Consider the following 13,347-nt stretch of genomic DNA (forward strand, 5'->3'; position numbering starts at 1 on the left):
CCACTGCTTATAGCAGTGAGATTTTATTTTATTTTATTTTATTTATTTATTTATTTATTTATTAATTATTATTATTATTATTGCTTATAGCAGTGAGATTTTAACTGCCAATTTTTGAATCCTGGGACTTACATGCAAATTTTGCACATATGTGCATTTTTCTGAAGACAGCTTCAGATTCTCAAAGGAGTTTGTGATTCCCTCTCAAGCTGCAGGCTCAAGTTGAAATTCCTAATGTCAAACATACAAGTGGGATGTGTCTACGGACCTTCTTATATCTTCTCTCTGGGCACTTCCATAGTGTAACCCAAACTGAAGTCATTCTGGAATTCCTTCCATCGCCTAGACAGGCCATGCTCTTTCCTATGCCACATCTTTATGGCTGCTGTTCTATCTAAAATGCCCAAACTCCTACACATCCTTATGGCTTAGCAGAAAAGCCCCCTCTTCTGTGAGGCTTCCTTAACTCCTTCCGGCACAGTCAGTCTCCACAGCACTGTTCTGACATCGCTACGCATCCTTTTGCACAGTCATCAACCTATGTCTGTTTCCTCCACCAAACCGTTAACTCTGGAGCCTAGGACCTAGAGTAGGTAGACCACAGATGTTCATTGAATAATTGTCACTCTGCCCAAAAACTGAAGTGCTTTTCTAAAATGTAAATCTGAGTGTCACTTCCTGCTTTCCTAGTGCCTCCAAGTTCAAATTTGTTACAGTGGCCTTTTCTCTGGCCTCATCTTGCAATTCTTTCTTTTTTTTACTCCATGAACCCTGAAGTTCTTTTAATGCTCCAAATCAGGGTTCTTTCTCACCTTGAGGTTTTATGCATGCTTCTTCCTCTGCTCCTCTGCATGGCTCTACCTTCCCATACTTCAGATAGCTTAAATACTCCAGGAAGCTTTCTTGGGCCCCCTCCCCACCCTCAGATGAGGCCGAGGGTCCCACCTATGTGTCCCCATAGCACCTTGTACTTTCCCAGTTGCAACATGCATCATGCTGTGTCAGAATGACCGGTTTGTCTTTCTTTCCTGCGAAACTGAATTCTGTATCTAACTTGCCCAGTATGTCCCCAGCCCCAAACACAGTGCTTGGATGAGGGGAGGTACCTGATAAATGTGTTAAAGGAGGGTTAGAAAAATGAATTTCTTAGCCGTCAATCTGTTTTTCAGTAGCTCTCCACTGCCTTTTGAACAAAGTCCCTTTAGCTCTTTATCATCTGTCCTCATGTATTGTCAGTCTCCTCTCTTCCGAACCCACCCTTTGATCTCAGCATCTCACTCAAGCTCCACATGAAAGTCCTGTTGAACTGCTTGAAGGTCCCCACATGCCTGCAGTCCCATCTTTCAGCCTCAGCAGTGCTGATCTGTGCCTGGTGCACTCTGGGCTCTCCTCACTTCTCACTTCTCTTCCTTTTTTGGCAAACATCCACTTATTTTTTTTTTTTTTTAAGAATTTTTTTTTCAACGTTTATTTATTTTTGGGACAGAGAGAGACAGAGCATGAACGGGGGAGGGGCAGAGAGAGAGACACAGAATCGGAAACAGGCTCCAGGCTCTGAGCCATCAGCCCAGAGCCCGACGCGGGGCTCGAACTCACGGACCGTGAGATCTTGACCTGGCTGAAGTCGGACGCTTAACCGACTGCGCCACCCAGGCGCCCCAAACATCCACTTATTAATTATTTTTTTTTAATGTTTATTTTTTAGACAGAGATACACAGAGACAGAGTGCGAGTGAGGGAGGGGCAGAGAGAGAGGGAGACACAGAATCCAAAGCAGGCTTCACATTCTGAGCTGTCAGCACAGAGTCCAACCCGGGGCTTGAACCCATGAACCGTGAGATCATGACCTGAGCCGAAGTTGGATGCTTACCTGACTGAGCCACCCAGATGCCCCCCATTAATCTTGAATCCATTTAATGTTTCAGTTCAGATACCTCTTCCTTCAGGAAGCCTTCCTTGAATTCCTAAGAGCAGTTCTTAAGACGTGTAGTATTCTGGGCTTTCTTCCTTCTCACCATTCTGTTTTCCTAAGTAGATGGTTAAGTGGAAACCTGAACTACAGTATCTCGAATGTGAACCCACTGCCTGCACACAGTGGGCACTCCTGAAATATTTGTAGAATAAACTATATTTCCTGGTCTTATTTCTTACTGTTGGTGCACGTGTCCTGTCTTCCAAAAGCAGGTTGGAAGCTCCATGAAGTCAGTGAGGGAAGCTAAGGTGTCTAGGGGCCTCTCTCCAGGCCTGAGCTTAATTTCTGTCCCCAGTAAGGCTGATATATGTTGCTTGGAGGCTGTGCTGTCAGACATTTGACCAATCTATTAATCAGTGGAGACTTGGCTTAATGTTTTTGGAAGCCTGGGTTTGGGATCACGGTGACCTTAGATACCTTTTTTTTAGACGTGACTAAAGCCAGTGCCAGTGCATATATCTTTTTGAGTTAATGTTTTTGTTTTCTTTGGGCAAATGTGCAGTAGTGGAATTACTGGATTATATAGTATTTCCTTTTTAATTTTTTGAGAAATCTCCATATTATTTTCCATAATGGCCGCACCAGTTTATATTCCTACCAACAGAGCCCGAGGGTTCCCTTTTCTCTACATCGTTGTCAACACTTGTCTTTTTGTTACTAGCCATTCTGACTGGTGTAATAACTCATTGTGGCTTCGACTTGCATTTCCCTGATGATGAATGCTGTTGAGGAGGGATGGGCAAAACAGACGAAGGGGACTAAGTGGTACAAACTTATAGTTATACAATAAATAAGTTGCAGAGATGGAAAGTACAGCATAGGGAATGTAGTCCGTAATATTGTAATAATGTCATATGGTGGCAGATGGTGACTACACTGTGGTCAACACTGAGTAACGTATAGAATTAACATGTTGGGAGCGCCTAGGTGGCTCAGTCGATTAAGCATCTGACTTGATTTTGGCTCTGATCATGAGCTCATGATTGTGAGATCGAGACCTGCTTTGGGCTCTGCACTGGGCACAAAGCCTGCTTAAGATTCTCTCTCTCCCTCTTCCTCTGTCCCTTCCCAGCTCATGCTCTCTCAAAAATAAAAACAAAAAAATAAGAATAAACAAAAGTAATTAAGTAAAAAACTGTATACCTAAAACTAATAAAACATTTTATGTCGATTGTACTTCAACAACAAAAGAATAATAAAGCTGAAATGACTAAAATACATAAATAAAAGCCAGCACCAGGAGCAGTGTCAGGTACCTGGCTGGTTTCAATAGATGTTTGTTGAATGAGTTCTGGAACTGAGAGACAATGACAGGGAGGCGGGCTGTGCTTGTTCAATCTCACCATGTTCTGGGCTCAGACATTCCAATAGAATGGAATACTTATAAGGAGGGAGATCATGTGTTCACATTCCAAACTCAAGATGAGGAGAAACATACTAAAAATCTGAGAAAGGGTGGACAAAGTTTTTTGGATAGTGATTCAATGGCTTCAAACCCTTCTCTGGTATATAAGCTGTGCTTAATAGCTGGACTCAAATGAGATCATTAAAAGGTAACGTGACCCAAATGAAATTTGCCACCCTAATGTGAGATACGGAAATAGACTCTAACTTGGCAACGTAGGACATGGAACCCCTCCTGCTGTCTGCAGAACTTCAATAGCGAATAAGACCCACAGTGCAAATTCCAAGAATCAAGACTAGAGAAATGCAAAGAAATACCTTTGAGACAGAAGATTGAGGGGCAGCATTTTAATATATAAACAGTCAGGCCAGGCCGGAGCCTTGATACTCCAAGTGTGGTGTGGCCCAGGAACATCAGCATCCCCTGAGAATGGTTAGAAATGTATACTCTCAGCTCCCTTCCCCTCAGACCTACTTCATTCTAACAAGACCTGCAGGTGATTGTATGCATATCAAAGTTTGAGAAGCACTGGGCTGGAACATTTTTTTAAGGTGGGTTTTTGCCCTTAAAATGTGCTTTCAGGTCAACGTAAACCCACTTAAAGTATTTTTAGCTCATTATTTGCTCCATTCTCTCTACCTCTGAGCAACACTGTCACACATCAGTGTCCTGCTCTGGGACTTTGAGATGCTCATGAATCCCAACAGCGTATAAAAGTTTGCTGCGCCATTTCTGTAGACAGTCAGTATGGGTTACAAATTTGATTCCCAAACTTCCATCAGCTGTTCCTTGTATGACACCCCCAGGAGATAGGTTGTATGATAATTTCCTTTTTGGGAGATGATGAAACCAGGGTTCAAGGAGGTTTCATGACTCTCCCAAGGGACACCAAGCAAATTGACATATGAGTCAAAATGAGAACTAGAGGTTTTGATATTCCAATGTGAGGCTCACCAAACTTCGATGTCTTTTCTGTTTATATAAAGAGGATTTTTTTTTTTTTTTTTTGCATAGGAGACTTTAAGAACAAATTCATAGATAACTTTGTGTGAGTTACTGAATAGAAGCCATGCACATATGGGCCCCTGGGATTATGGAAGTTTAAGAGAAAACTGTCTGTCTAGTGGAGAGAGGAGTGAGCCCAGAGAGGGCCATGCCCTGCTCAGCTCCCACATTCCTGCTGCAGTCCAAAGTGACAGGTTTTGCAACCAGGAGCCTCAGAAACCTCAGCGCCTCGTGAGGGCTCAGAGTTCACTCAAGGTCTATGAGGGGAAAGGAGCCAGGACTCCCATGAGGCCATGGATATGGCTCTAGAGGTAATGTGGTGGCTTCTAGATGACAACAGCCTGTCCCCAGGAGGATGCTCATTCCTATTTGTTTCTTTCATAGATTCAGAATAGCTGATGTAACTAGACTCTGCCTAAATACATGTGGTGTGCTTCACTGGATTGGATTTCCTAATTAATTCCAATTTCCCTGGCGCAAATTGGGGCCACTTAATGACTCAGAAATGGTCAAGACTGTATACCTGGCATTGATACCAATATGCTCTTTCTACTTTGCCTGAATTTAAGATTTCTCTATCAACCCTAGCCAAACAAAGGCCCCAGATGGGGTTTGTTCAGTTTCAGCTGTCAGTATGGTGATTCTCCTAGGGTCCTCTAGAGAATGATTGCCAGGGTGGCTGCTTAAATCCACCTCCCCCCAAGCCCCCCCTCCCCTCCCCGCCCAATCCTTTCTAGACATGCATATTCAATGAGACATATTCATGTAACTGATTAAAAAACAAAAAAGATGGTGCACTTTAAAATTCCATGTAAAAAGTATTGCTTTGCTAATGTGCTCCTGCCTGTCTGCTCGCTACATGGTGCTACAAAGGATAGAGTCACGAGGAATTCAAGGCTGAAGATGTTGGGGATTTTTAGACAACACCAATGCACCCTGCACCTTATACCCTGCTCTGCAGCCTGCGTAGTTTTGGGGCTTGGCCTAAGGCAAAAACTACAAAGCGTTCTAATGAGCAGAATTATATAACAGGAATGTATGTGCATATTTGACATAGTTTCTTCTCTTGAAGGGCGGCCCTCTGGCTTTGACCCATGCCCTCTCCAAGGGCTAAGAAGGAGTCCAGAGAAGGAGTCTTTTGTTCCCAGCTGCCAATTCTTCTGTAGCCCCTACGGCCCCAGGGACCTGCCCTGCTCTGCGTGGGCCCGCAGAAGCCCTGCAATTTCCACATGGGCGGGTGATTTCAGAACGATGGACAGAGCTGTTCGGCCAGCCTACAGGGAAGAAAGAAAAGGAGAAACAATTTTATCGTGTCTTCCTCCTGCCCCAGAGAAGGGTGAGTTGGAAGGACCGGGTAGGCATGGGGCATTGAAGTCTATTCCAAGCATCCAGTGACCCTAGGAGAGGTGGAGATTAGAATGGCATAAGGCTCACGAAAAATGGTTCCCCTTCCACGGAAACATCATTCACTTCTGGAAAATCTGTGCCGATGGAAATAAGAAGTGTCACACGGTTTGTTTGCTTGTTTTCCCACATGGTTTTTAATACTTCTTTTTTAAATTGGAAAATAGAGGAAAGAAAATAACTCTTCCATTTTTCCATTGCCCAGACCTTAATGAAAGTTAGCATTTTGGTATGTTTCCCTCCAGTCTTCTCTCCTGTGCAAATTTGTCGTTGGTTTTTACATAGAAGAATGATAGTATATATCAATTTTGAATCTGCTTTCGTTTTACTTTATTTTTTAAATGTTTATTTATTTTTGAGATAGAGTGTGTGGAGGAGGGGCAGAGAGAGAGAGAGAGACAGACAGACAGACAGACAGACAGAATCCCAAGCAGGCTCTGCTCTGTCAGCACAGAGCCTGATGCAGGGTTCTCACTCAGGACCTGAGAGATTATGACCCAAGCTGAAGTCAGATGCTTAACTGACTGAGCCACCCAGGCACCCCCCAAGTCTGCTTTTATTTTTAACATACCATGGCACACTACAAGATTTTTCCCTCTTCTTAAAATTTTTCTTATTGGCTGTGTTAATATTCCATAAGTTAATGAACTGTTTCCTTTCTATTGGAGACTTACATTTCTAGGTCTTCACCACTATAAATATAGTGCAGACAGTATTTCCCCAATTCTACCTGTTTCTTAAGGACCAACTCTTAGAGAAGTGGGCTTACAGCATAAAAGGACATACCCATTTTTACACCTGATACATGATACCACAGTGCTTTTTACACTGCTGCAATAATGCAGGAAGCTGCCAGGCCCACTCTGTAAAGAAGCTGTATTCAGAAGGGCTCTCAGCCAACAACATGGGCCATTCTCTACAGAGAGTGGCGGGGAAGGCCAACTCAATGCAGTGGATGCTAAGCTCTGCGATGGCAGCCATGTTCTTGTATGAATGGCTCAATCCCATTCTGGAATTCTGAAATCTCAATAGCTCCCAAACCACTTTTATGGTAATTCATTTGCCTCCAAGTGAATTAGGAGGCAAAACCCGATGTGAGGCTATCTGTGACCCTTATGTAGCCCAGTTAGTGTGAATGTTTTTATACTCTGCTTCGTAAAGACTCATGGATTTAGCATATTGGGGGGGGCACCCAAGACCCCACTGGACTGTTCTCTGCTCTATTGTATATGGGTGGAATTACTTCCTAAAATGTGAAAATCCCTGGAAGCAGGTGGGAGGTGTTCACCCTCAGCCTAAAGCTCTTCAGTCTTCACCAGGATGGAGTCCAGCTCCCATCAGGGCTCCACACACCTGTAAGTCACTATAATGCATGGCAAAGAGCCAAACAAGTTGAAAGAGGAACACAGTGAGATCAGAGAAGAGGATGGTGCTCTGTGTGTATATGATGTGTGTGTGTGTGGGGGGGGGGGGGAATGGGGAAAGCAGAGGAAGAAAGTGGCATTTCAGCAGGACCCCGAAGGATGTTCATGGGCTTCACAAAACATAACAGCTTCTGGGGCGCCTGGGTGGCGCAGTCGGTTAAGCGTCCGACTTCAGCCAGGTCACGATCTCACGGTCTGTGAGTTCGAGCCCCGTGTCAGGCTCTGGGCTGATGGCTCGGAGCCTGGAGCCTGTTTCCGATTCTGTGTCTCCCTCTCTCTCTGCCCCTCCCCCGTTCATGCTCTGTCTCTGTCTGTCCCATAAATAAATAAAAACGTTGAAAAAAAAATTTAAAAAAAAAAACATAACAGCTTCTTTCTCTGAAAAGGCCCCATGACTGTACCTTCCTTTTACCACCATTTGTAAGTTGGTATCTGGCGCCATTTGATAAATCTTTCTCCGCCAGGTCAGACTCTAGATCTGACCTGTGGCTACTGGCCCAGAAAGAATATCCCAGCACCTGGCTCAGTGCCTGCCCTTTGGTCTGCACCCAGTAAGCACTGCTGAAAGAGGGAATGCTGGACAATAACCGAGAGGTATTCATTTCAAGTTGATGAAGAGCCTGAGCAGCCTAACTCCTAATGAGTATGTTCCTAGATTGGGCAAGTCGGGAACAAAGCAAAGATTTTAAGCAGGGGGGGGGGGTTTCTAAAGCACCTGCGTAGTTTCGATTGAAGAGAGGCACCTGGGTTTTTGTAGGCCCTGTGCTCTGGTTTTCATTGTGGCACTGTCAACCCTGAGGTTCTCTGTAAGCACAAAGATGGTGTGATTACTGTTATTATGGGAAAGAGCCATGGGCCAGTCCCAGGGGACCCATGCGCCTTTGAAGAGGGCCCATCTGGAGATGACAGCCTGTATCTGTGGGCTTCTCACTTGCAGACCTGGAGAGTGAGGGACCCAATTCAGCTCAGAAAGTGTGGCCAGTGAGACCACCTGGGGTGGGTGAATCCCTCAAATGCCTCTGCCAGAGCCCTGGGAACAAGGCAACAGTGTGTAGCTCTAGTGGGAACCTGGCTTGGCAAGTTCCTGCTGGGCAACACTGGAGGCCTGAAGAAATGGGATGGGCTCAGGCAGCCAGCACACGTGTGTGTGTGTGTGTGTGTGTGTGTGTGTGTGTGGTGGTAGTTGGGTTGTCTTTCGATATGACAGAACCTACTATGTATCAGGCAAAAATGAGCAAGGTAAGTCTCTGCCTTAAAAGAAGCTTTCAACTTGATGGGTGCTTACCCATTGCCAGAGTAAGCCCTTCAAAGGGTAAGCCTCGGGATCCAGAGACCAGTCCTCACCACCTCCTCTTGCTCATCTCTTGATCAGCCCCCAAGAGGCTGGGTGACCAATTTCTCAAATTACCTTCTAAACCTAGAGAAAGTGCTTGCTGGCTATTCTGGGGGTTCCACATTTATATCAACCTTTAAATGGTGGTAGGATAAGAGAAACTGATTTTAGGACATGAATTATCTCTCAGTTTTCCAAGGAAATTATTAAGTCCTCCAAACCTGCGTCTAAGTCTCCATAGGATATGTGCCCATTGAAACAGTATGGTGACCATGACAAGGGCTGGACCCACCCTTCAGGGTAAACCTGGAGGAACAGGGCTTGGTGCTTGGTAGGGCCTCGGTCAGCAGTCCCCTTGTCCCTATGAAATGTCTCACCCAAGTCACCTTTGGGAAATTGGGGTGTGACCCAAGCAGGGAGCAGGTGAGTGGGCCACAAGCAGGGTAGAGTTGGGGCTCATGGGACCTAAAGACACTGGACCAGGGTGTGAGCTTCTTGGGTGTGGTGTGAGGGACCCAGCAGCTTGAGTCACTGATGGAACAATCTCAGGTAGTTCAGATGTGGCCCAGTGAGGGGGGCTGTCCTTGGGCAGGGGAGGGACTCTTCCCCTTTCCAGGCCTTTTTCCCTTCAAACTGTGGGTGTTAAGAAAGTATAGACAACTCTGTGTAAAGCATTATAGCTCCAACAATAAGGACACTGAAGTCGAACCTGGGCTTGAGTCCTTCCTCCAAGAACCAGAAGCTTGTGACCTTATGACAGCTACATAAACTCTCTAAGCCTCTGTTTCTTTATCAGTGAAAATGGGGATCAAAGTATCCACGTAACTAGATTGTCGAGAGGATTAGTGAGATAACGCATGGAAAGGGTTTGGCTCCTGACAGTACTCTAAGGAGTTTGATGGAGCTGGGTTGCACTAGCTATGTGATTTGGGGTATGTTACTTAACCACTCAGTGCCTCTGTTTCCTTACAAGCAAATGGGTGGCGTCAGCAGAGACAAACCTCATAAGGTTGTTGTGGGGTTTCAATAACGTGATCCTCGGTAAATGCTTAGTGCAGTACTGGGCACTGAGCAAGCCCTAGAGACATGCCGGCCACCATCATTGTTATCACACCAGCCGTCACCACCATCATCCTTGTGATCATCATCGCCATCACCTTACAAAGACGTTTATTTAAGAAGCATGTGCCTGGCAATGTGACCTCGAGCCGGCCGGTTGATGATATGCACCACCCTGTAAGGTGTATCACTGTCAGAGAGTAGACATAATTTGCACTTGGTTCCTCCCCAGCCTTTCAAGTCCCCGTGGGTAGCAAAGCTCCCTTGTCCAAGGTGCTGCTCCAAAGCCCAAATGCGGTTGTTGCTGTGACCAGTTCAGGGCCAAGGCCAGGCCTGGGCACATTTCCTCAGGATGGTGTGAAAGGTTAGGATTTCGGGGTTCCCAGCTCCAAGGCTCCCCACATTTACTACAGATCATCTCATTTAAGTCCCACAACAGCGCTATGAGGTTGATTCCATTGCTTCTGACATGTGCTTCCTTGAATTCTACTGGCTGGGCAGGCACTTTTCGGGAAGGGAAGTGAAACACCTACTTGTTAATTGCCTGGAAGTCTCACCTTGTCGGTCAGGCTGCTGTCACAGGCCGGGTGTGCCAGGAGCAGCCGCACCATGTCGACGTTGCCGTGGTGACAGGCCAGCATGAGGGCTGACGATCCCTCGTGGTCCTGCAGGTTGACATCTGCCTGGCAGTTGAGCAGTGCCTGGACCATGTCCTCCCTGTCATGGCTGACTCCCAGCATCAGGGCAGTCTGGCCTCCCTGCCACACAGAGCACAGGGGAATGGTGAGGATCCCCTCTCCAGCCTGGGTATGCTTGGGCAAGAAGGTTCCAGAAAATGACCATTGAATCTGAATCTCCTCCTGCCCCTGGTAATGGACACATCCTTCTCCACCTGGCAAACTTATGCTTTGCCAAAACACTAGTCAAATGCCACATCCTCTCTAGAGCCCCCTGCTAACACCCCAGGCACGGGATACATAACACAGCACTTACCACTTGGTATTGCAACCTGTCAATCTCTCTCCTTCTCGTGGACTGTGAAATTTTTGATGGCAGGGACTAAGCCTTTTTCATCTCTGTCTCCCCAGTGCCTGGCACCAAGTACATGCCGATAAACATGGAATGATAGAGTAAATGAAGGGTTGAATGCTTCTGTACTGTGGCTTTTTACTCTCTGCCCTGGCCTAACTTCCTGCAGGAAGCCTTTTTCTTTTCTTAAAAATTATCGTAATAATCTGTCCTGTGTACCTCACAGGGCTTTTGTGGGAATCCAGTGAAATAAAGGGTGTAAATAGAACAACGTATGGTAGCAATTTTGCTGATTATAAATGGGCCATTTATTTCTCATAGATTTTCCTTTATGTACATAGTCCTATTAAATGACCTGATTATATTTTTCCCTTATGGTTCTCCTGGGTTCCAGGTAGGTCAGGCTTGTCTCTCACTGGACACCAGGCTTTTTTAAGGTTGCAAGAATGAGGCAAGGACTATGTTTTCCCTCCTTTCAGATCCCTGTGGCTCTCAGCACCAAGTCCTACGTGTAAAAAGTGCTGAGGACATGTTTGCTGATATGTTTGCTCACTGATTAAGGGCCGGTCTGTGGTCACTGATGGATTATGCTTCCCTGCCCAGAACTTTGGGACTTAGAGAAAAGAAAGGAGGTTTGCAATCAGGAAAATCCTGACTGTGTCACTTATTATCTATGTGAATTGAGTTAACTATTATATATGTGAATTGAGTTAACCTCTCAATGGCTTCTCCTGATCTAGTGAAATGGGAATGCTCAACAATATTACCTGCCTCATGGGGCTGTTCTGAGACTCATGTGCTTAACAAGTGCTGTGCATGTGTTAGCTATTATTGTTGTTATGAGCATGAGCGATAATGTGTGACAAATACCCAGTATGTGGGATCGTATTCTTAGGTATCCTGGTTCTCCATTTCTCTGGCACCCAGATAGATCTTTCCAGAGAAGCCTTGTTTGCCTTTTGGTTTGCTTATACTCAGCCCTGAAGTAATGGCTCTTTCTTTACTGGCCTAACTAGATCAGGAGATTTCCATCGAGACCCCTCTCTCCAAGTGGTATTAAAGCCAGATGACTTGTGCAGATTGTCCTCTTGTCTGTCCCTATGCCTAGCTTGGGGCCCCTGCCTTCCTCACCTCCCTCCTGGTCCAGTTCAATACAATTTAATTCAACGATATTTACAGAGTGCTGCTATATGCCAGGCACGGTGCTGATCCTGGAGATACAAAGAGAAATAAACAGCTTAGCCTAGGAGACTCCCAGCCTCCTAATTCACTATTTACCTGGTACCTGCAGCTCATATGCAGCTGAAATATGTAAAAGCCCTGGAGGGAGCTGAAGGGAGCAGTGGCAGCTATGAATTCCTTTCCCTCCTTAGCAACCTGGGATAAGACCCATGCCCTCCTAGAGCATCTATAAAAAAAAGGGCATTGATTTTGATTTTGATGAGCATCCCTTCTTAAAAGAGGGCCAATTTAGAAAAAAATTAACATATTTATGGCAAACATTTTAAAATGAAAGCAGCTTTATTAAATCCCATGGGGTAGGAGCTCTAGGTGAAAATACTTTGAAAAACAGAAAGTGATCTACAAATGTCTGTTCCTTGCCATCAATAGGATCACTATTAGATAAAGTGTGCAAAGTGACTTTGCTATCTGGGTAGGCTACTGTCTGCAGTCACTTTCTGGGGGTGGGGGTGGGGGGACAAGGGAGTTAAATATATTGTTGGGAGGCACTTTCTTATGGGTCTGTAAGTTTTTTGCATACTTTGTGAGTGAGACACCATCTGCTCTGTTGTTCTAGACTGTCTTTTTATTTTTTGCTTTATTTTATTTTTTAAGTAGGCTCCACACCCAGCGTGGAGCCCAGTGCAGGCCTTGAAGTCACAACCCTGAGATCCAGACCTGAGCTGAGATCAAGAGTCAAATGCTTAACTGACTGAGCCATCCAAGCACCCCTAGACTGTCTTTTTAAAGATGCTTGTATAGTGAACAGCCTTGGAAGAAAGAGATAGCGTCTTCTCCAAAACAAAGGGCAAACATACTCACTATCCAATATAAAAGATTCAGGTTCCCTAAGCTCAGGGTTCCTTTCCAGTAATACAACCTACTCCATGTACAGGGATCTGACCCTCCTCACACCTGTGGGAATTGGGTATTGGGGCTCAGGGAACTGGTGTAAATACCGATGCCATGGCTACTCTTCCTGCTGTGAGCAATACACTGTCCATCTCTGGCACAGGAGTTTCATGTCTTCTGCCAGCGTCCATGACACTGTAGCATGCTAACTTGTTAGCATTAAAGTAGAGTACAATCTCAGACCCTTCACAGTTCTTGATAGTTAAGCTACATCTCTGATCACTCTGGGGGGAAAGAGAGTTGCATGCATTCTGTTGTTCTCATATTGGTCAAAGATGGGTAAGTGGTCTTTTGAGGAGTTCCCATTGTTCCATATGGAGCCTTGTCTAACTCAAAGCCCTTCAGGCTAAGGACCATGCCCCTATGCTATCCTCTCAAGTAGAGGGGCCCAGAAGCTAAACAGAGACATGCTAACCCTTTGAACTGCTTTCTAATTCACGATGGAGGTTGATCACCTGCAGAGGCTTTCTACACAACCAACAAATGCCTTTCAGCATTTTCATGTCCTGCTGGTGCTAACTGTTCAAGAAGTCTGGTCCAGATGGACTTTGCCCAGTTTCAGACCAGGACACAGATTACAAGC

At 45.4% G+C, this 13,347-nt stretch overlaps 1 protein-coding gene across 7 annotated transcripts in view; it reads right to left on the bottom strand.

Annotated features, from left to right (window-relative positions):
* Positions 1–3,709: 3,709 nt before the first annotated feature.
* KANK4 (KN motif and ankyrin repeat domains 4) overlaps positions 3,710–13,347 on the bottom strand; it is a 73,247-nt gene continuing 63,609 nt past the window's right edge. For 6 of the 7 annotated variants that reach the window (XM_040470444.1, XM_040470443.1, XM_040470448.1 and 3 more), the window contains 2 exons: positions 10,160–10,360; positions 5,546–5,656 (listed from right to left, as the gene is read on the bottom strand). In XM_040470444.1, the coding sequence (XP_040326378.1) occupies positions 5,552–5,656; positions 10,160–10,360 (306 nt within the window). In that variant the 3' untranslated portion in view covers positions 5,546–5,551. Of the gene's footprint in view, positions 5,657–10,159; positions 10,361–13,347 lie in introns of all 7 variants that reach the window. The other variant, XM_040470446.1, reaches the window with a different exon arrangement.

Source organism: Herpailurus yagouaroundi, unplaced genomic scaffold (assembly GCF_014898765.1).
Source record: "Herpailurus yagouaroundi ecotype Mexico unplaced genomic scaffold, PumYag 77, whole genome shotgun sequence".
NCBI lineage: Eukaryota > Metazoa > Chordata > Mammalia > Carnivora > Felidae > Herpailurus > Herpailurus yagouaroundi.